At 47.3% G+C, this 24,389-nt stretch overlaps 1 protein-coding gene across 1 annotated transcript in view; it reads right to left on the reverse strand.

The window, feature by feature from the left end:
* The window catches only part of LOC147729309 (1-aminocyclopropane-1-carboxylate synthase-like protein 1), a 302,308-nt gene extending 285,149 nt beyond the window's left edge, over positions 1-17,159 (reverse strand). Inside the window, exon 1 of the mRNA XM_086959912.1 lies at positions 16,950-17,159. Coding sequence (XP_086816038.1) covers positions 16,950-17,159 — 210 coding nt within the window. The remainder of the gene's footprint in view (positions 1-16,949) is intronic.
* Between the last annotated feature and the right edge of the window lie 7,230 nt (positions 17,160-24,389).

The following is a 24,389-nucleotide window of genomic DNA, read 5'->3' on the forward strand; positions in this document are numbered from 1 at the left end:
TAAATGTTGTCTACCGTGGATCCTCTTCAACATACCACCACCTACTTCTTCCCATTAGTTCTTGTTTAAAATATATTTTAAATTTTTTTTTTAAAAGAAATACATTTTAAAACACACTTGTTCGGGGGGGGGCAAAAAAAATTCTGGGCCTCCTTGACTGTGGCAATGTTATATTTAAAATACAATGGTCTAATGGCTTCAGTAAGCAACGTCGTAACGGTTGTATTAAGGGACAAACTAATAAAACATCATTTAAATCCTGTACCCAGCTTCCACATATATGGCAAAGTCTATCCTGACTTGCTAATTCCTCCCTTGCTCCTCTAATTCATAAGGGCAGCTGATTCATCTGTAACAAAAGGATAGTTCTGCGCCCTCCGTGCCGGAGATTCCATACAGCAGACGGTTGAGGTTGTTTATAAACACTACTCCGAGCTATTACATCATTACCGAAATGACCCAGACATGGAGCAGTATCTCTTTTACAACTGACTTCTTAAATGGTCTTCTTAATTAGCAATTTCAAAGCTTGTTTTGATGAAGACCCTATGCTGCTATACCCAAAATCAAATAAAAGTGAAGCTTTCACATGATACCTAAAAACAACGCTTTTTAAAGACAGGCTTACAAATATGACCTGCCTAAGAGCTGCCTGTAAAGGGTTTTTCAGCGCTGTTCATTAAGGCATTACCCCATCTCAAACATGCAGCCATTGCAAACGCATAGGTCGAGAGGAGTCCAGAGTCAAGCCTCATTGCTGCTATGGGGGAGGCTCTATTCAAATGACAGATCTGGCACCAAATATTGCCCTCAACTTTATCAAAATAAACCCACTGCTTTTCATCCACTAGTTCACAAGCGTAACTCTGGGCAGGCGGGACTTTAACTTTATAGACCGATAAAACATTTTCAAAATATCTTGGTCTGCAACATTTGTAGAATCTACCAATAGCGCATTCCTGAGATATTGCCTTACTTTGACACTGGTCAATATGGTCACTACTCATTGTAAAAAAAAATCCCAGATACAGGTACAATTTCACAACATCAATTTTGCCTTTCCCTAGGAACCAATACCTATTTTTCCTGACTCTACACCCCGATGTCTGAAAATCATAATTTTACAGATTTCTATGTATATTTTCCAAAAATTATTATCACATAGTGTACCAGCTCCTTTAGGCGCCTTTGAAGTCCTTTCGGAGTTAGATCCATCAGAATGGCATCATCTGCTTAAAGAAGACATCTCAATTTCATTGTACTTAATTTTGAGGGGTCCCCTTTTCACAGCCCCACCCTACTCGGCAAGTCATTGATATAAAGAGAGAAAAGAAGAGGGGCTAACAGTCACCCTTGCTTCAGCCCTTTACGTGTCTCTATTTTTTACGACAGGCCCTGAATATCTCCATCAAAACCTGAGTGCAGGTTGAGGAGCGCATTGCTATAATCAGTCTCAGCAAATTTATAGGGATCCCATTGCATCCAATTTCCTCCACAGCGTCCCCCAGTCTACCCGGTCGAAAGCTGTGGAGAAATCTATAAAGGCAGTATACAGGGCCTTTCCCTTCCCTATTGGATATTTTTCAATCAGGGTTTGCAAGGCGGTAATATTATTTACTGTGCCGTTATGCTTATGAAATCCTGCCTGCTCTGTCGGACAAGATTATTTCTGAAAGCCCACTCTTAAAGTTGGAGAAGGATACTTTTAGCGAATACTTTTCCGGTTGCAACTAACAGTGCGATGTGCCTAACACTGGCAGTGGACATTCTAGGGCCCTTTTTAAATAATGGAACCACAATACTTCCTTTCCAAGAAGATGGAATAATCCCATATGTGTAGCAATAGGAAAATACTGGGAAAGGAATTGAGCCCATGCAGAGCTATTAGGAAATCATAAGGTCCCATCGCACCTGAGTACCTTGCCTTACCTCTATTTCTTTACAAGAAGGGGAACCATAGTCATTCCCCACATGGATCTCCTTTGATGCCTCATACTAGGACCTGGCCTGGCCACAGTATTTGGCAATTTCCGGCCAGTATTTGCGCAAATCACCAGACCAAGAGACCTCTCTCAGTTTAATCCAGTTGCAATCCTCCACATTTCTTCTTTCTGACATCCTAGTCCTCCTTCTATCTGCTTTAGTCTACTAATGTCCCTTTGCCTAATCAGAGAGGATTGCTTAAATTGTTCCCTTACTTGTGCATTTATCTCCTGATTTAACTTTTTTACCACCTCCGAATTAACCATGGATTGCTTAGTTCTTCTGGCCCGATTTTCCTTGCCACAGGATCTAAATAAGATAAGGTTTTTTTCATACCAAAAAATTGGATTTTCCTATATAGGACCACAGCTCACCTTTTCAACCCACCTACCTAGACATATAATGCTATTATTCAACCTAAAGGTACGTCCATTTGTTTCATTGTACGTGATTCTATTGTCTCTAGAATTCCAGGGCTCTAAAGTCTTGAGCCCCAAATTAACTCCCACAGATAAAATACTATGGTCACTCAAGTTTGTTCCCAGTACCTTAAATTGGAAGCAGGCATAAAAAAAACGGGGAAGAAGCTACCATGTAGTCAATAAGTGACTGCCCCCAAGAGGCGTGGACAGTAAGGGAGGCTGGGGAATCCTCTGGGAATCTCCCTTTTAAAATAACAAAATCATTCATTCTCAATCAGTGCAAAAAATGCAATCCTCGATTATCTGACCTAATGTTATCCAGCAACATTAGCTCAGGGATAGTCCACACATCCTCCAGTTCTTGGTTACGATAGACTAGGGGAGGAACAATTGGAGATTTTTGTATTGCTATCTCCCACCATCAATATCATTGTACATTCTTCTGAGATACTGATTTTATGGATAAAAGAGAAATTGGACTCAATCAGGGAATCAGACACCCTTCCATGGGGAATATATACATTTACCAGTAAAAGGGACTGATACTGACTAAGGGGGTCATTAGGATGGAGGATTTTCCGCATCCTCCGGGCCGGCGGAAGCCACCGCCGGCCCGGAGGATGCGGAAAATCCTCTGCGGACCCACCAGGACCCACCGCCAAATTAGGATGGCTGGTGGGTCCTGGTTTAGGTCCGCAGCTTTTCCGCCGCGGCTGGCTTACAACCGCGGCGGAAAAGCCCTAAAATGGTGAAGGTGTCTCTTAGACACCGTCAGCCAGATTAGGATGCGCTTGGGAACATGCTTTTCCGCGGCGGCTTTTCCGCCGTGGAAAAGCATGTGTAACTGCACTGCAGGGGCCCATTCCGGGCCCCCTAGGTGTAGTGGGAGGTGGGGGTGCACATGGGGGTACCTATGGTACCCCCCTGCATTTGCGTGCACAATGCAGCAGGCACCGCGCAGTGCCTGCTGCTTTGTGCACGCAAATGCGGTGCTTGCATTTTTAACATTGCCGCGGGTGCAGCTTGAAGCTCCACCCGCAGCAATGTTAAAAATAGAGGATGTGACCGCCACCCTGGCGGTCACATCCTAATCTGCACAGAGGGAACGCCGCAGCACATGCGGACGTTCCCTCATGCTCTGGGGTCGCGGACGGACTCAAGTCCGTCCGCGATCCTAATGACCCCCTAAGTCTCCCATTACCCAGCTTAAGCTTAATGGTCATGCAAAAGTTAGACGGATGGGAGAAGAACAGGCCTGACCTCACTGGACTACCCTCCTCTGGACAAGTAGAAACTATTAGCAACTGGCTGAAAGTGGGCTGTGACACCATCGCCCCTCTAAGGCGCATTTTGTCTAAACGTCTCAAAGACGCCAACCGCTGGTTTTCGGATGATCTAAAGACCCAGAAACTTAACCTCCGCCGTGCGGAACGACAATGGAGATGGAACTATTGCCCTGTTTCCAAAACCCATTATACTGATCTTCTTGTACAATACAAGAAATCCATTCTGGAAACAAAAAAAACCTATTTCTCATCCAAAATCCAGTTCGCGGAGAACCGGCCAAGAGAAATATTCTCCATCGTCCAAGAACTCGCTTACTCTGACAGAGCCTCACTCAAACCTACCCCTTCACAACCACTATGCGATTCTCTTAACTCCTTCTTTCTAGATAAAATCAGTAAGATCAAAGCCAAAATTCCCCCGCCTTCCGTAGACTTCACCGACCCCTGCTACCCACCAGCCATAGCACATCTTGACTCAATTCCGCCCCTCACGATTGACTCACTCTCTTCCATCCTTCCACTGGTTAAATCCGGCTCCCCGCTGGATCCTTGCCCTGCCCATATTTTGAGACAGATCTATTCTCACTGTCCCTCACCACCCCTAACCCTTCTCAATAGTTCGCTGTCCCAGGGCATTGTTACCCCAGCATTAAAGTTGGCAGTGATCGATCCGATCCTAAAAAAACCAGGGGCGGATCCTTCGTATCCAGCCAACTTCCGCCCCATCTCTCTTTTGCCTTTCTTGGCAAAGGTATTGGAACGGCACGTAGTAAAAATCCTGAGTGAGTTTGTGGAAAAACATGGTGTCTTGGCCCCGAGACAGGCCGGTTTCCGCCCGGCTCATTCAACTGAGTCCGTAATAATATCCGTTCTGGATAACTTGCGACAAGGAATGGATACCAATCAACCTCAGGCCCTGATCTGTTTGCATCTTTCCGCCGCATTCGACACGGTGGACCATACCATCTTACTTTCACGTGTCGAGGCGGCGGGAATCGGAGGGTCAGCCCTGCTATGGCTATCCTCCTTCTTGAGAGATCGGACTCAGGCAGTTCGTTTGGGAGAGTACTCAGCTGAATTTCAACCCATCCAGTGTGGGGTTCCCCAAGGATCTTCCTTATCCCCCCTTTTATTTAACCTTTACATTGCCCCCCTTATTTTTGCTTTACAGCAACTGGAGGTCTCTGTGTACAACTACGCAGACGATCTCCAGCTCATCTTTTCCCTCTCTTTTTCCCCCGACTCAATAACCAATTTCCAGTTCGTCATGACCTTCATCCAGGACTGGATGAATTTCAACCACCTGAAACTCAATCCCGATAAAACGGAGTTGGTGTTGACAGGTGGTTGCTCCAGTCCTTGGTCCCCTTCCTTTTGGCCCCCTTCCCTAGGCTCCCCACCTACTCCTGTTTCTTCCGTTAAAACTCTTGGGTTTAAAATCAACAACAAACTTTCCCTACACTCTCAAGTCTCCGCCGTAGTATCTTCAGCTTTCCTCTCCCTCAGGACAATACGTAGAGTCTCACGGTTCTTCTCCTCCGAGGCGCTCAAGCTTATACTTTTGGCCATGGTAACTTCCCGCCTGGATTACGGCAATGCCCTCTATAATGGCATGCCCGACTACCTTATGAAGCGTCTGCAATTGGTACAAAACCAAGCCGCTCGGCTGGTTTTCAACTTACCAAAATCACAGCACGTCACACCGCTTCTCCACTCACTGCACTGGCTCCCTGTCCGGCAACGTGCCTTATTCAAGCTAGGCTGTACCATCTTTAAAGCCCGGACAGGCGCTGCCCCTGCCTTCATCAACTCAGCTGTACAAAACTACACTCCTTCGAGAAACCTCCGATCCTCTTCCCACCACCTCCTCGTGGTCCCCCGCTTCAAACGGAAGAAGTGGGGGGGCTCCAAGTTCTCGACCACTGGCCCAACCTTTTGGAATTCCCTTCCACCCTCCTTGAGAACCTGCACCCAGTACCCTTTGTTCCGCAAAGGCCTCAAGACCTTCCTCTTCACCCAATCCTTCCCATCTTAAAAAGGTCAGACTCCCCATCCTTTCAACCCCCTGAGTAGCAGTAGACAGGTAGCGCCAAGAAACCGCTGGGTGTATGAGCGCTTTAGAAAACCTTTTAAACTCAAACTCAAACTCAAACAGGGGGTTCCAATTTATCGTGCAATTAAGTAAAATAGCTTAAGCACCGCTTGCATGACCCTTTACTGAGTGTTTTGCTGCACAGAAGAAAACAAGAAAGTTCACAAATTAAAATATGCGCAGCACCATGTTTCCTGTAGACAGATTATAATTAGACCATGTTGCTTCAGGGTTTCTAGATAAGAGCGCTGGTTTACTTGCCCGGCCATGTTCCGGGACAAAACTTTTTTTCGGAGGGCTACCTCTGCAGCATAGGGATTGTTTTCTTTTCTTTAGTAGCATTCAAGGAGCAAGCTACCCAACTCCACTGTTCCACTTCCTCCTCTCCTCTAATGGTCCATGATGTTTTTAGCCACTGGTCCTACCATGTTAATCACTCTTTTTCCTGAGGTACTACCAACCAAGCCTTTTGTTATCTTTCAGATTTACGGCCCCCTTAGTGCTGGGTAACGCTCCACCAATGTCCTGAAGATCATCCCAATGGGACACACATGGGACAAAAACTGGCTCCTGAAATGGAAAAACATCAATCACATTTTTTCTAACAAGCCAATACTAACATTGTGATTATTACAGAGCTAAAGGTTTTTCTGGCAAGTGGGAGTTCACATCTTGGTACTAAAAAAACACGCTCAATTGCTTTTAACCAATCTCAGATCTTCAATTTCACATATTAGCTGCTAGAGAAGTTTTTATTAAAAGGGACCAGTTCTCTGTCAAATAGTGACACAAAGACCAAGGTATTTACTGCTTGTCTTGGCCTTTGTACTACACATACCCTATCACATAGCCTTGATTCAGACACTGGCTCTGGCATTTGTGATATAGGGGTAGTGAAGGCAGGTCCTCCCACACACATCCTCCCATGGCTGGGATCTAACCATACAGGGATAGAATCTCCACCAGTGGGGTTGGAATGGAAGCTATCCCTTACCTGCCCTACCTCTGACAAAATACCAAGAAAAGGGTTCTGCCTCCTATCAGTAAGGCTGAGCCCAATTATCAATAAACAACATACGAATTGCCAATACTGATTTACCTTCACTGTATTACTTTCACCGGGATACAAGAAACCATTCACTGTTGCCCAAAGGTAATAACCTTACTCTTTATTTTTTAGAGGAAAGGTTTTTCTTTTAATTCTTTTAATTACTTGTTTCCATTATATTTCATTATAAAATATTCTCTACAATGTTTCAACCATCACAACACATAAAGAAAAAATCTATTACAATTACACACAAAATAATAACATACAATGAATGTAGTCACCTAATAAAGAAGTACTGTAATTCAACAATACATAACACATTTAAGACAAACACAGAGCCAGACAGGTGAATTTCTATTTACAAGGTTTCAACTTTCTATTCAGGACTAGAAACAAACCGTCCATACAATCAAGAAGAGAGAAACTCTGAACTGTATTTTTATACAATCATTAGTTCAATTGCTAACTAATGTATTCATTGAAAGAAACAGTAAGAGGGTTACATTTTATGGACACTGTTTGAAAAGAAACTGGTCGACGCATTTCGAACCCCCATTTAATCTTGGGGTTCTCCTCAGGTCCACAAAAGCTATGGGGCAGATTTACTACTTCTGGTGTATCTCTGCTAATCAGCAGGAATGAGCCAGAAGAGTTGCAACGCATCTGCCCACCCGTGCGCTACCACTGATGCACCACATTTTCTATGCGGCGCACCGTGGCGTACGGATGGGCAGATGCGTGGCGCAACCCCCAGCGAAAATGCGGCGCATTGCTGGAGTTGCGTTGCAAGCGTCACGCAGCTCCAGCAAGGCTCGGGGTGCCCCTATCCCTAACATGCTGCGTCAATCCTTACGCCTGCTTCAAGCAGGAGCGGGGTTTTGACTCAGCATGGCCGTAAAAGTGACTGAAAAGCCACTTTTGCGAGGCGTTCCTGCGCCGGAATGACCCCCCCCCCCTGTGCTGCCACGCCCTATGTAGTGCAGAGGTTTTTAAATGTGACACATCTCCCTAGATGCATCACGTTGTAAATACCCCAGAGCATGGTGCTGCCTTTGCGCCGCTGCTGCGTCGCAAAAGTGGCACAACAGCGGCGCAAATGTGGCGTTAGGGGCTTGTAAATCTGCCCCATCTCTTTGTGAGATCAGCCGATCTCGACTAGTACCCCTATGTGCAACGCAATTGTTTTTGTTTGATCAAATCATTCTTGGTTGTAATGGAAAACTGTTCAGTGACTCCAGGTAAAAGAACTCTGTTTTAGATTGATGGCAGGAAACTGAGCCACTATAGGTATGCCCCGAGTGAATCTGGGCTGGCGCGTCTCTCGTGCGTTCACAATGTCTTCTACATTTTACAATCGCGGGAGGTTGCACTCGAATTGACCATATTGCTTCTGGGGTTTGTTCGCATGACAATTACGCCACGCTACGTAACACAAATAGTTACCTCTGACAAAGGATTGTATGTCTTTACTACAGTGTTCTGAAAGTCTGGGTTTATCTTTATTTTATGAGGCACGAAATCCTGATTTGTCAATATTTTGTGGTACACCCATTTAGAGCACAATCCACCCCTATTATGCCCCCTTTCTCCCAATCCCTTGTACCCTTCTTCTAGCCCTCTACCCCTCTCTAGTGGTTCATCTTTCAAAATAATATGTGATGGTAGAGGATTTGCATCTGGGTACTCAGGATTCTGAGCAGCTGGGGCCCTATGGCCTTAAACTCACTACCTTTCTGCAGCAAGGAGGAATAAACAAGCTCCTCAAATAGAGTTGGAAATTGTACCTCGTTTGGCTTTGGTTTTAATATGCGCCGGGTCTACTTCTTCTTCCCCTTCATTATTTTAGGGCTATTAGCTTCTATCTGAGGGGCAGCTTCCCTTGGGCGAACATCCTCTGACTCCACCATAGGTTATCTAATTACTGAGGCATCACTTGTTTAAATGGTATCGCAAGGGGCGTGGCTTGCAGCCAACGAAGATGGCCACAGCCTAGGAGAGCTCTGCGATCAAAGGCGGTTCTCGCAATTAATCCTAGCAGAAATCCAACGGCCTGCCACACTCCAACCAGCCACAATCCAAACACGGGAGTGACACTGAATCATCCAGCGCACAGTCGGTGAAAGTTTGGGCTCCATATTGCCGACCGACAATGACTTGGACCATGTGATATGATCACGTCATAGACGCCGCGAAGAAGCCGGGGCCTCGTGTGACCTGATCCCCACCCGAGGTACCGACGAAACTGGCCTGACTAGCCGGACCACAAAGGACGCCAGACTACCGGGAGAGCCTCCCAGGCAACCCGGTAACAGACGGCGAGACGCCGCACACAAGACAACGACTTTCTCAAACGGGGGCGCTAATACCAGATGCCATGCAGAACCCTGCAAAGACCGGATCGCTCAGAAGCAATGCAGCGCGCACAGAGGTGGGTGCGATCAACGTGGCCTGGGCCTAGATCCCCGGGCCGGACGCTCTCCCCATCCACAAAACCGTAGCAGCCAGCACCACTGTCCCAATTACTGCAAAGGGATCAGGCGGCCGAATACAGGGGGAAGGTGCCCCACCACACTGAGACAATTCTGTGAGTATGGGTGATACTGAAGGCGCCAAATTAGCATACGTGTTACAGCGCGGCACCAGGAAGATCCCAAGCGGAACGGGTGAGGAAGCATTGACACCTGAGCAAGGTCCAGACACTGCACACAGGACATATCCGGTCGCTAAAACCCGAAAGGCAATGTGTCAACAACATTCCCGCAGGCAGCGGCGATTACTGCTCTCTCTTCACCCTCCTGACAGGGGTGTTAGACACTATGGGTGGACGAGGTCAGCGTGTGGTGCAAAACAATGAACTGGACAAGTATGCTTACCACAAATACCAGCCGGTCACGACAGAGACACCCATAAATAGTGGAGATGGCCCACAGACCACGAAGGGAGTTCTCCTTGTAGGACATAATGGCCACCCTTCATCAGATGCAAATGTACATTGGCACATTATCCACAGACAGCATGCAGTTGCGCACAGATGTCTCCAAGATGAGCACCAGAGTAGAGGACGTTGAAAATACTACAGGGGCACTCACCGGAGAAACAGCGACTCTGCAGCGACAAGTCCGCCAATTAGAACTGGCTGCCAAGCAAATGGCAGAAAAGATGGATGACCAGGTGGGACTCTCAAGGTGTAATAATATACGACTGGTTGGGGTGCCGAAGAGTGTCTGGGGACTGGCTATGGACCTCTTCGTACAAGACCTCATCCAGACGCAACTGCAGCCACGCGGTCTATCAAGCTTTTTCTCCGTTGAAAGGGCCTACAGAGTGCATGGTGGAAGACCCAGACCAGGCGCCTCGCCCTGGCCCATACTGGCACGCATATTCAATTTCCGAGATCGGGACATGATTCTACAGGTGGCACATACTGCCACCACAATACAGGTTGAAAACAGTACTATGACACTCTACCTGGACTACACAGCAGGGGTGACCAAGAGGTGGCGTAGTTTCCTAGAAGTCAAGAAAGAACTGCGTAACCGGGAACTGAAGTACGCAATGCTATTCTCTGCCTCTAAGAATAGAGGTGGAGGGGAAAACCTGTTTTTTTACAACACCGGAGGAGGCCCACGAATGGCTGGAAGGATGGCGCCCGGCCGCAGGGCCTAGACGACAGGGTCAGAAACAAAGGATTCATGCCATGTCGTCAGGAACGTCAAACATAAAGGAGACAGCCTCCTCCCTGGGAACGCCACAGAACGTAGATGAAAACTCAGAATTAGGTCACGACTGACTTATTGTGAAATGAGATGGGGGGGGGGGCGAATCCCCCAGAGACAATGGCGCAAAGACCCGACAACACCATCTTCTGTCGTGCGAACTCCATCAAATGACTGAACATGTGTACTTACATTTCCCTGTGGTACCTGGTATAGTTGCAATAGGACTGAGCTGGCAACACATGGCTGTGGTAAAATACAGGCTTAATGGGATGAGCCTCCAGAGATCGCTAAAGGGCTCTCCCCCCTTACGCAAGTACAAAGTTTTGAAGATTAAGCACTCTGCTAAATTGTGGTGGCAGGTAGTTCTGAGTCCGCAGTGCAGGGAGGCAGGGAGCGGGTGGGGGGTAGGGGGCAGTTAATTGAGGTATTATTTGGATTGTCACAGATGCATTATTATTTATTTTGTGGTGATGGACTTGATGACATATATGATGGTGATATGACATCTGACATCATGGACAATATAGGGCGCTCTCAACACTGACACTGATGATAACCCATACGACCTAACAGATATGAACACGGACACTCTCATCATTCTGCCTTTGCTCCTTGGGGCGGCACCACCTCCCTTCTCTGTGTTATCCTAGAATTTAAATGGACTGGGCGACAGGATCAAGAGGGGGTTGGTCCTCCAATACATTAAACGCAGGGGCCCGGCAGTAGGGCTGCTACAAGAAACGCATTTGACAGGTGCAGCATGTAAGCCCCTAGACCGTTGAGTTAATAAAATGGCAGCATACTCGGAATTTACCTTGGGCTCCCGGGGCGTAGGAATCCTGGTTCATAAAAGCTTCCCACTGATAATAACAGGATACCGGACAGACGGCCAGGGAAGATTTGCTACAATATCATGCACATGGGAAGGATGACCATACAATCTGATATCTGTGTATGCCCCTCCACTACTGCACCAATCAACCTTCCCGGTCCTGGGAAACTTCCTGTTATCACTCTCACAGGGGGAACTCATTATAGGGGACGACTTATAGGTAAAGGCCTACTCAAAGTCACGGAGCAAAATTTTATAGAAAATAACCACTTTGTATCCTCCCCAACGGTGCTGTTTGAGGCATATACAATCGTATTGGGGCCCATGCAATTTCACTAGTTACACAACACAAAAAGACACAAAAACAGCAGAACAATATTCTGGAACAAGGGGTTGCTCAGGCGGCAGCCGATCACACCGCAGGCACAAATGACGATACAACACATAAGCTGCATTAGGCACAACGGGAATACAGGACCTATTCATGGGAGTAGGCTAAAGCCAAACTCACCAGCACTCAACATACTAGTTACGAGCTGGGGGACAAAGTCGGTAAGCTTTTGGCTTGGTTGGATAGAAAGGAAAGAGCAAGCCGATGCATTGCACAACTTAGATTGGAAAACGGGACCACGACCACAGACCCCAGATGTATCGTTGACACACTAGCGACCCACTACGAGAAAATATACACACCCACAGCCACAAACACTATAGAGGATAATCTAAGACTTTCTAAAGGACAAACAAATGCCTAAACTGTCTTGCTCTGCAACTCAGACACTAAAGACAGATCTGACTCCAGGCGAGATTGAGCTGGCAATAGGAGCACTACATACCGGAAAGGCCCTCGGACCCAATGGTATCCCAGTAGAACTCTACAAAAGGGTCGCATGTCGGCTCGCACCTCACCTGCTTAATATGTATGCAAACAGTTTGGAACAGGGGGAGCTTCCTAGGGATCAGTGCCCTGCCACAATAGGCACAATACATAAACTGGGCAAACCACCACAAGAAAGCATGTCCTACCGGCCTATAACATTAATAAATACAGAAGTTAAAATACTTGCAAAAGCACTGGCCATTAGACTACAGCCATATCTTGCAACGGTGATCCACCCGGATCAATCCGGATTCATGTCGAACCGCAACACGGCGCTGAACCTCAGACGACTACACAGTGTCATAGAGCGAAACCAAAGGGGTTGATGGCGGAGCGTTTGAGCAAATCAAACCCTCACCCCCAGTCAACTGATCTGGGTTTAATCCAACACCATTCTTTAGCTCTCTCCACCACCCCAGTTCAGACATGGCCATATGTAAATCAGTCTGACCCTGTGCCTCATGGGAACAGTCCAGCCTGAACTGCCAAGCCATGTCTTCCCTGGACCAGAAACAAGCATTTTGGCACCAGTTTCGAGTTCATAACTCTCATCAGCCAGGCTATCTTGAATCCAGTGGCAAAGTGAGCAAGTGACCCACGTCTGGGCTTACCTCACTGGCCAGGCTTTCTTGAATCCGGTGGTAAAGTGAGCAAGGGACCCACGTCTGGGCAATCCCTGCCAAATTTGGGCGAACGAAGCAATACCAAAGGGGATGATGGACGGAGCATTAGAGCAAATCAAACACTCACCCCCAGTCAACTGATCTGGGTTTAATCCATCACCATTCTTTAGCTCACTCCACCACCCCAGTCCAGACATGGCCATATGCAAATCAGTCTGACCCTGTGCCTCATGGGAATAGTCCAGCCCGTACTGCCAAGCCATGTCTTCCCTGGACCGGAAACAAGCATCCTGGGACCGGTTTCGGGTTCATAACCCTCATCAGCCAGTATATCTTGAATCCAGTGGCAAAGTGAGCAAGGGACCCACGTCTGGGCATACCCTGCCAACTTAGGGCGAACAAAGCAAGGTTAGTGGAAAAGGTGAGGTAAGGACACTTGAGACACTGAGGCTCGAGGCTCTAAGGTGTTTACCTGCACTGGGCGAGACTAGCAGGAAACAGGCAGACAGGTAGCCAGGAGGGCACTCTCCAATGGGGGGCCAGTTCTCCTTGTTCCTTCCACTCAAACCCCTGCCTCACCCCTGTCTTACGGTTGCCATTGGTGTCAGCGCTGATGTTCCAAGTTCAAGGATCTATCACTCCCACATTCTCCCTGCAATGCGGTGCAGCCCCCTCCCCCTCAGTGCAGCTATTGAAAATCACCGCTGTGGTTGGTGGTCGGCCACTAGGGTTTGGCTAAGGCTGCACTAGGCTCAGGCAGGGTTTGGCTGCGAGCACAGCCTAGCAGCCGCAATAACCATGCCTCAGTTTCGGTTACCGATCACTGCGGCTGCTGCTGCTGACTCGGCCTACGGCTGCCTGTAGAACTTGCTAGGTGTGCTTGTTAATACGGGGTGCTGGTTCCGCGATTACGGAGGATTTTGAGGCCCAATTCGCACACCACCGCACCCTTTTCCCTTGAAATCAACATTGGTTGCACCAATTTGTTTGTCAAACGTGTCATCAGTGAACCGCAGCATCAGACTGAGACTTTTGAAAAAGTAAAGTCCAGCTTTGACTTTCAAACTACTCACCCATGCTCAAAAATCTCTCCACAACACCGGACCAGCGTGCCTCAATGAACAACTCACCTTCTACATCCCTCACCACCAGGTTTGCTCCGCTGACCTCGCCCTCACCACCGTCCCCCCCATCCGTCGAGCGACCACCGGCCGCAGATCGTTCTCCCAGCTTGCAGCCAAAATCTGGAACACCCTCCCCATCCCCCTACGACAGACCCAGGACCTGCTGGCCTTCAGGAGACTCATCAAGACCTGGCTGTTCGAGCAGTAGCAGCATACCCCTCTCCCCACCCCCCCCCCAGCACCTTGAGACCCTCCCGGGTAAGTAGTGCCCTCTACAAATGTACTGATTGATTGACATCATCTTAGACTAATCCTCAACTTTTGATAGGGTTAATCATCAAATATTATGGTTGAAATAAATTAATTGGTGATTATCTGACAGACTCCTGAAGGTCATTCAAATACACTTTAGTTCGTGAGTATCTGTAAAAGTTGGGAATTTCTCTAGAGTGACCAAAAAATTGCAACAAATTATTGTCTGAAGTGGTGTTGCTTGCTTTCACTTCTGTTTAATTTATCTGTAGCTGACTTTGGAGAAGTCCTTTAAAAAAGTTAAAACCTTCCTGCCGAAAATTGGAGACCAGCACATCCTCCTACTTCAGCATGCAGATGATACTGTCATCCTGGACACAACCCCGTTTCATTTCCAACAATCACTTGGTTCACTACGCAAGTAGTGAACCAAGTTCCCCTGTACTGAAATCATGTGTGCTACTTTCGGATTCTGAAGCTAGAAACAAGAAACTATGTGGCATTGATTCATATGAAGTAATAACAAAGACAGAGAGTGGAGGGTCCAAGGGACTGAACTTAGAGACCTGCAAGGAGAAAATCCCCGACTTACATAAATATATAACACAAAAGAAACCTTGGGTCTGTAGTGATGATGTGTGCTGGTTGTGACAGATTATGTGTAAGTATCAACTCTCCCTAGGGGAGAGAGATCCCTTTAGGACGATTACCCTCACTCACCATAGGTGACATGCATCTCCTCTCAGTGGAAAAACCTAGTCTAAAACCAGCTGTCTAAGTTCCATATTGCTGTTTTCACTGCTTTTTATCCCTACCAGTAGGAGCAAGCTAATAAAGTTAGATCCATTTGCTATTCATTTGGTAGTTTTAAATCACATTTTCTTCTTTGCTTTGCGCTGCGGTTTTTGCATCTAACCTCATTCACCACAGGACTTTAGGATCCCAGAGAGTGAAAAATGAGGGCTGTGCATAGCTCTTCCCTGATTACATGGACACTTTCATTAAAGTGTTGCTCACCCGCTGGATCAAAATGAATGCTCTGCTATTTCCCTACCACTCTCCAGTAAAGTTATATTTTTTTGTAGTATTTGTTTGTAGTTTGTAGTAGTATTTGTATAGCGCACCGAATCAATCCCCGAAGGTGTATGTCATGCGCTTGTAAGCATACCGCTGTGGAACCCTTCCTGGCATTTCCCTGTGAAGTGCCCACTCCTGGGCACCCCCAAGGTAAAGCCAGGCATCCTAGTGTTGTGGGGGCTGTTGTGGAGGTTAAACAAGCTATTGCCCAGAGTTGCAGAGTGGGATCCATGATTAGAATAGGCACCGAGGCGAGAATTATCAGGTCTGCGGAAAATTGAGCCCAAGACCCACCGAGGCGGAGAATTGAACCCTGGTCCCGGGCTAGACCTCTGCATCAGGGTCTGCCGCTCTAACCATTGAGCCACACTTCTTTGTTTCATTGCTTTAGCCTCACACCTGCCCTGCTTTTGTTAAAAGAAAGTCTGAAAAGGTTCATGTTGAGGCAATGAGTGTCTGTGAGAGGGAAGGAAGAAACACTATTTACTGTGTAATGTATTTAGTAAAATACGACTGTCCAGAGCAGAATGGGAGCGTTATGCAGAGGTCACTACAAAGGATCAAGGAACACCTGTGCAAAAGAGCGGGGTTTGCAGAAAACCCTACTTACAAGAAGGCCAGTTAAGGGGTGAAGTGTAGGCTGGAGCACATGGGAGCAGATGCCGTGTCTCCAGACACGGCACCTGTATTGTTTTGTGCACAGAGGGGACATTACTACAGTGTTTCCATTTAATAAAATGCAGGTTAGCCTTAAGAAAAGGTGCTTAAGGTCATGATGTGGACAACAGAAGACATGCTCTACTGCCAATTCTTTAAAATAGAAAATTACAAATTTTACTTGGTCATTTTTAAACAATTTTTTAATTCAGAAACCGCTTAAATAGTCTTTAATAATTCTGTACTTGTAACTAGAGTAATATTAAAACGGCCAGAATACATTAAACGAAGCCTGATCATCTCGAAAGAGTCAATTATCACTTTTCAATAAGTAAAAACCTGGGCCTTGTGAGTGTGTTTTGCCAAAGAAATTGTCTGTGTTCTTTGCATTTGACATATTAATAAAGGAAGCCTTTCTGAGAAGTGGACAGAGAGTACACAACAACTCATTGACCTGAAACACCCTCCCCACCAACCAACGGCAGACCCAAGACCTACTGGCCTTCATAAGACTACTCAAGACCTTGCTCTTCGATCAGTAGCAGCATCCCCACCCATCCCTCCCCCCCCCAGCACCTTGAGACCCTCACGGGTATGTAGTGCGCTTTATAAGTGTCCTGATTGATTGATTGATTGATTGATTGATTGGAAGAACAGGAAGCCTGCAAGTATATGTTTGCACTCTAACGCCCAATAATGTAACACAACGTAACATAATATGGTACAATATGCACATGGTCTTCTGAATTTGATCAGGTAGGGTAAAGAAGGCTTATCTGTTTCTTTAAAAGAATGAGCATCTTGGCCTAACCAAGTACAAGAAATTAAGTGGCAACTCGGGCAGGCCTGCATTTCAGTTATGTGTGCCTTATAACACGTCAGAATGCTTCTCTACTCATTGGCATTTAAAACAATCAGCTAGGATCCAGAGACTGCATCAGACATACTCACATTTGGATTCTTATCCTCGTCATACTTGTCTATGTTGTAGGCTTTGGCACCTTCTTGAGATGGTCCTTGTAAGCCACAGAGCATGTTCCCTCTTGCAGACAAGAAGGGGCTGTTCTGGAACTGGCTGCTTGTGTGAAGGTTGTTCTGTGTGCTTGGCACAATTGCCCGGGCTTCCTGAGAGATGTTGCCCTTCAGTCCTGAGCTGGCCATTTTGGCGAAGAGCTGCACCAGACCCTGGCCTACAGGATGAGTGGTGGCAAAGGAGGTGGGGATGGTGCCCTGCTTCAGGATTGTGAGTGTCTTTGTAAAGACTTTGAAAATATGGAACTTGTGATCACGGTCCTTGTCAAGGCGTTGCTGCTCCAGCTACAAGCACCAATCCTCCATCTCAATGTCCAGCTGCAGTCGCCGCTCTTCCAACTGAAGCGGGCCGTCTACCAGGGCCGGAGGTGAGTGTAGAGTCTTTAACAGAACCTCATCCAGGCACTCCTTAGTCCTAAGCCCCTTCCACTACTTCTGCCGCTTGTGGAAAGCACTGAAGCATGGATGGAAAACTGCACCGTGGAGGACAGTGGACTAGGCCAAGTGGTCTTTCTAAAGCCTAACAGAAAGAAAGAGTGTAAAATCAGCATGTAAATAATGTTCTCAAAGAATCACCAAAAACACACATTGATAGTTTGTGGCAGAGTCACACAACTGAGAGGCACAAACACATCTGACACAGTCTGAAATCAAAGACTCCAGCTTTTATCAATGCTCCATGGAGCAAAGATGACTTTGTGGACCCTGCACTGTGTTGAGTGAGGTGTTTGCTTTGTATACTGAATAACTACCAATTAACAGTTGCAGCTCCATTGGAAAACTTCAGACAGATGGAGTGAGAGTGCAGAGCACATTCAGCATACCCAGAATTAAACTTTATATAGTCCGAAACTAGACTATACATTAATAATTTAAAAAAACTAATTAACTATGAATAGCTAGTACAGTTATATATACACTCTAAGGGGCCATTATGATATCGGGCAGATTGCCTCTGCCAGGCTAGCGGTAGCAATCCGCCCGATATCATAACCAGATTTCCCCCCGCCATATTAGGATGGCGGGGGGACCATGGCGGACGGAAAGACCGTTCACCGCTTTTCCGCCCCAGTCGCCTTGCGGCCGGTGCGGAATAGGAATAATATGGTGGCGGTGTCTAATAGACACCGCCAGCCATATTATGATGTCTGGTTTCAGTGCCTTTCCGCGGGGGCGATGCCGCCACGGAAAGGCATGGGGTCTTCACTCTGGGGGCCCCCTGCGGGCCCCCAGACTGAAGTACAGGTGTGGGGTGCACATGGGGGGTACCTGTGGTAACCCCCTTCGATGTCATTTACAAAGCGGCAGGCACGGCGCGGTGCCTGCCGCTTTGTAAATGACAATGTGAAAGTGCATTTTCAGCATTGTGGCAGGCGGTGCTCTCTGCACCGCCCGCCACAATGCTGAAAATACAGGATGTGCCCGCCACTGTGGCGGGCACATACTAATAGCACCCTCGGGACCCCCGCCCTTATGGCGGGCGGTCCTGATTTACGATGGGATGACGGGCGGGCAAAGTCTGCCCGTCATCCCAATGAAGCCCTAAGTATTTGAAAAGGTCTCCAGCGAAGGCTTGATGATGGAGTTAATCTTTATAAACTTACATAGTTTGCTAACTATTCAAAACTCTGCAGGCAGAATTGGATATGACCTATAATATTACACAACCTAATGGAGCTTGTTTTTAGGTTTCGCTGGGGGGCGGAGCCGTTAGGCTCCTCCTCCAGAGAAATCTATTGAGTACAGTAAGGCACTATGGAACACGCCCCCCCGTCCAATTGGCTAGCTCCATAAATGGAGCCTAGCCATTGGACGAGGGGCCTGTCCATCAATGCCGGACCAGACACGGGGGCGTTCCCGACATTCTTTGGCTTTTGCCGACGTCACGCGACGCCGGGAACGCCCCCGTGTCTGGTCCGGCCGGGCCGTGCTTGCTGCTGTCCTGCCTTGTGTCCCTCCTCCCGCCGTCCCCACGTTTCCCGCCTCCCTCCCGACGTCCGTGTCCTTTCCCGCCCCCCTCGTCCTCTCCCGCCCCCCTCGTCCTCTCCCGCCCGACCCCCTCGTCCTCTCCGAGGTTTCTCTGAGGTTTCTTCAGCCGGCCGGCCGGCCGGCCAATCCTAGCGCGGCCGGCCGGAAGTGCCCGCCCCCCCGCCGCCCAGGGGAAGAAGGAAGACGGCGGCCCACAAGAAGTATGGCGGCCCACGCGGGGCTCCCGTGGCCTGCCTGGAGGGAGCCCCGGAAGAAGCGGAGGACGTTGCCGGGCAGGTGTTGCCGAGTAGGACAGCTGCAGCCCCGCGCCTCCGCCCACGGTGAGTGCTGTGTTGCTCGGGTGTTGCGTGGCTCCGCACGCAGGGTGCACACAGCTGCTGCAGCGGCACGGATCCCCTGAACGGTGTGAGGCTCTCTCTACCGCCATGGGATGCGATCACACGAGCCGGGCCGGCAGAGGTACCCGGGGGCTCGCCACAGGGAAGGGATGATTGTGAGAACACGGCCCTGCTCGCACAAGGCCTGATTCGAGCGGAAAAGGCAGCCTTTTCAAAAGTATTATTTTTCACACGAAATAAGAAAAATATATATTTCGGCCTTTTTCCGAAATCTCACTCTGTGCGTAGGTGCTGGAAAAGAGGCGGGATCTCCGGTTCTGTTGGTAAAGGCATCAGAGGGAGTGAAACACTCACATGCAAATGTAGGGTTGTAGGGGACGCCTACGGGGAGGCTCTTATTGAAGGGCTGTAGGGGCGTGAAATGTAAAGCCCTGTACCTGGCGCGAGCGGAAGGCAGCACAAACAGGCACACTTTCATTTTGTATTGCACCACAAAGTTCAATGTTCATCCCAGGCAAGGCAACACAATGCACACAGTGCACCACAATACATCATATCAAATATAAAGCACGCATGCAATCCACGAAACACATCACATGCATGAAGCACACTCGTTATCATTATGCAAAAGTCTACTTACAGTGCTGTATTATGTGCAGGACACATTCCTCAGCACTAGACGTGTGACAGCGCACAGAATACAAGCAGGTAGTGCACACTCAGAGTGCGCACACAGCCGAGCACATGCTAACAGCATAGAAGCCTGCATGAGAGAACACAACAGGAGGTGACACAACACAGGAGACAGGAGGTGAGGCTCTCTTTCTAGAACCTTTTGACTTGTTCGGGAGGTTTTCCATATAGGTGACCTATACATTTGCTTATATTTATTTATTTATTTCATGCATTTTTATATACCGCGGACTTTACCCGAAGGTGTCAGATCGCTGGCTCGGTGGGGCTCGTCCCCGAGCTGGGCCGGCGGCGGTTCGGCGGTCCGACGACTTCTTCTTTCATTTACAAGAAGTGCAAATGCTGGCGAAACACGCCCTGCATCATCTGGTCGCGGCGGCATAAACTCGGAACTGTCTGCACAATTTCTCGCTTGTCCCTTGTAGTAAACTTTTCAGAGCCAGATGAGTCATTTTCCAAAGCTGAGCGATTGAAGAAGGGCCCTGTGTTTAAATAAACCGTACATCAACGAGGCACTTTCAACCAGGGAGTTAGCTGTGAGAGCCGGAGAGCCAAGGGTTCGACACGAGGACACGCTAACCTCGAGGTCAGAGGGACAGAGCGGCCTGCCTGCTGCAGGTGAGTGGGCGTGATGGTGGCCAGGGGGTGTGGGAGCAAGGGCTGAGGCCCTGTGGCAGAACGGGAAGGGGACTGCTTGGAACACGGAATGGAAGAGACGGTCTGTCAACCTCTTCTATGTGACCCAGACACTCTCTCATTTAGACCCATTCCCATTTTTATTCATAAGCGGCCTGCTGTCTTCCTCAAAATATCTCTCCGTTCCAGTGTATTTCCCTGGAAAGTGTCATTATTTATGAATTTTGAGCGGTCTGGATCCCCCCTGCTTCTTCGGGGGGGAGGGGTTTACTTTTATGTTTCTAAGTTGTAGTAATATGTGCATGCTTTTGTGTCATGCAGCGGGAAAATGGGTCCATAACGTGCATGAAGTATTTTTTTAGTAGTATTTGATGCAATAGCCGTGTGTCAACAGGAGCCTCTCTCTTAAGATATGCATTTCTATAATTAACACTGCACCTCTTTGCATTCAGGCAGAATGCTTAGTTGTTTAATATAATGGACATAGTTTCACCAACGTCTGAACAGATGTGTCAGGAGTGATTTGTGGGCGCTTTATATTTTATCTGTTTAGGTTGGCCCTTTCTTGGTGTGATGTACAATCCTGCAAGGGCTGCGCCAGTGTTTACTTGTATGTTGACAAGTTTGTGTATTTGACCAGTGGTGAAAATCATAGCAGTCACGTGGTCTTTACTTGTAGGCCAAAATAAAACAACGAATGGGCGGTGGCGCAAGGCCTTCATAAATATGGCCCCAAGGTTCTTTAGTAGGCGTGTATTTTTTTGCACTTTGACGTTTTGGGATTTCAGTGCTTCCTTCATTGGTAGTGGACTGGGTTTTCTCCTCCTTCCTGCTCTCTCTCTCCTGCCATCCCTCTCTTTTCTGCCTTCTTACTCCCTCCTGCCCTCCCTTTCCACCTCTCTCTTCTGCTCTCTTTCACCTTCTTGTCCTCCATCTCTCTCCTGTTCTCTCTTTCCTGTCCTCTCCTCCTCTAGCCCTCCTTCTCCTTCCCGCCCTCCCTCTCCTACCTGCCGCCCTCTCCTTTCTGCCCTCTCTCACACACTCCTACCTTCCCTCCTGTCCTCCCACTCCTTCTTGCCCTCCCTCTCCCTTCTGCCTATTTTCCTTCTTGCCTTCCCTCTCTCTCCTGCCCTCTCTTCCTTTTGACCTCTCTTCCTTCTTACTCCTGCCCTCCCTTTCCCTTCTGTCCTCTCTTGCTCTCCCACTATTTTCTGACCTCCCACTCCTTGCATTTTCGCCTTCCTACCCTACCTCTGTATCCTCCCCACTCTTCTTTGCATATGCCTTCTCAACATGCGCTATCACTGCACACAGCCTCTCAACACACGGCCTCTATGCACATGCCTCTCTCCATATGATCTCTCTGCACAGGGCTGTGTGTAGAGAGGGCAAGTGAAGATAAGGCATGTGTAAAGAGGGCGTGTGCAGAGAGGGTGTTTTCCAGAGAGGCACTCCATATTTCTGTGTAAAGTAAAACACATCAACGTTTTACACATAATTCAAAGAAGTTAGAAAAGACCATTTGTCAAAAGCAATACCAAAAGCACAAACTTTAACAAAGGCGAAACCATTGCATTGTAAATGCTTGTTTCAACATGCAAGTCTGAAAAGATAAACGTATGGACTAGAACTCTCAACTGAACCCCTCAAGCTGAACTTCTGAAGCCCTCATGTTCATCTAATCCTTTGAATTCATAGAACTTGGAAGAAGAATCATGAAGAATGTCACTCTGCTCAGTTGGGACATGTCCACAGCGCTTCATGTAGAATCAAGGGCACATTGAGAACTGGACAAATGCAGCATTTCCCAGTCCAAACTGGACGCTCCTGCAATCTTCTCAAAGGCAAACATGTCCTCCAATTAGCAAGCACCCCTCCCACCAAAGACCACAAGCAGCAGAAAGTCATCACAATGTAAACAAGCCGGGATGATGATCTCCTCACAATTTTTCTATCAGCTGTCCACCTCCATTGAAATGGACGAGGTACAGAAGGACTGGGGAGCAAGCATTGACCACATCATCTCAAAAATAGTTGCAATAGAAAATAAAGCAAACTCTTGCAACTTCACAACCTTCATCATCACTCATACTGAGCGAGACACAACAATGGTCAAATTCTAGACCCCACCACTGCTGACCATACATCGAATAAATGCCATCTTACCAGTAAGAGCGCCTAGTCTGACTGCTTTTCAATTCCTTTCCAACCAACAAATTCACGATCATCTTCTCCTTTCAAAACTCGACCTAGAAAATCTGGAAGCACTCACTGCATAATCTGACTGCCCATGCACACATTGTTCAGAAATTGTCTCATTGCTTTTACACAGATGATGATGATTGCATGCTATCTGCAGAACTTGTCCTTGGCAGTCCATGTCCTTACACCTCTTGAGCCCAGTAAGCCACGATTCTGCAGCTGTTAATATAAAAAAGATAGATTTGCAACATAGAAAACAATTCTCTAATTCTTCACACAAAACTTAAATCCTTGTTGGAGAAATACAAACATGATAACAGCTTCCAGTGTCAAGTTGTTTGAAGGTCAAATGGAGTTATCACTCTATCCAGCATCCAGACAGAAAAACCTTTACTGCAGACTGCATCTCTCACAGTTTGAAAAATGGTCCTGGACTTTAACTCAGAGATGTAGCAAATTACTAAATTACTTTGCTGACAAGATTTTCACCATCAGGAATAACTTTCCACTCAATCCACACTCATCTGCAACGCCATCTCCTAAAACCGCAAGGAAATTGAGACTAATTGTTATAATAGGCAAAGAGAAATTCTCCAGATCTTCAGAACCAGTGCCGGTGGATCCAATAAAAGTGAATTTATTTTAAAGAATGTCACCTTTTTGCCATCAGTTGGCATTGGATTAATAATGATTCTCCTACTCCTTCCCAACAAGTTGAAATAGTCCTCTATTTTGTATTTTCTTTTTGCAACATTTACTTGTTAGTTTTCATTTAATACAAACAGAAGGTATATGCAGTCAAGCACAGTAAAGAAAATCCAGGCCCTACATCCACAGAAGGGAAGGTACATGCCAATCAGAAGCCCATCCTACAGGTGCCAAACAAAGAACAAGTGAAGGAGGACAGTACGAGTGGCACTTCTCAACAAAACCCTCACCCAGCTCACATTGCCTCACGGGCATGTTCCAAGAGGTTGGTATTAGTAACCAAAACAACCTTTTGCAAGGGGGTCTGGGAGTGAATGAAGGAGGCAGGAGAAAGGGAAACTGGGATCAAGGGCATAGATAAAGGGGCACCCTGACATTGACAATATCATGCAGATGGAGTATGCTCAAGAAGCTTCTTTGGCAAACTCCCAAATCAGTCAGCGCCTGAATACCCTCGCGGGTGGTTAGCAGTGCTATTTAAAACCTGTTTGATTAAATGATCTGCTTTTCCAAGTTTGTAGGGGACATTTTTTAAACATAGTGAACCCCCATGGGTATACAAACAAGTAGTCCACTGAATCTCTACCATAAACACATCTAATCATGCATTGCACATTTTAGGAGGCCGCTACTGGGCTTAAAATATGTGAAAAAAACAAACTTGATGCAGGCATTGAACACTTCTAGCAAGTACTTACGCATAGAGTATTTCTTCTTAAAGCTTTGACTTCTGTTGACCTGCTGAATTACAACTGGAAGCCACAGACCCCCCCCAAGTCATTTCTAAGATTTC

The sequence above is a fragment of the Lissotriton vulgaris genome, chromosome 2_2 (genome assembly GCF_964263255.1).
Source record: "Lissotriton vulgaris chromosome 2_2, aLisVul1.2, whole genome shotgun sequence".
Lineage (NCBI taxonomy): Eukaryota > Metazoa > Chordata > Amphibia > Caudata > Salamandridae > Lissotriton > Lissotriton vulgaris.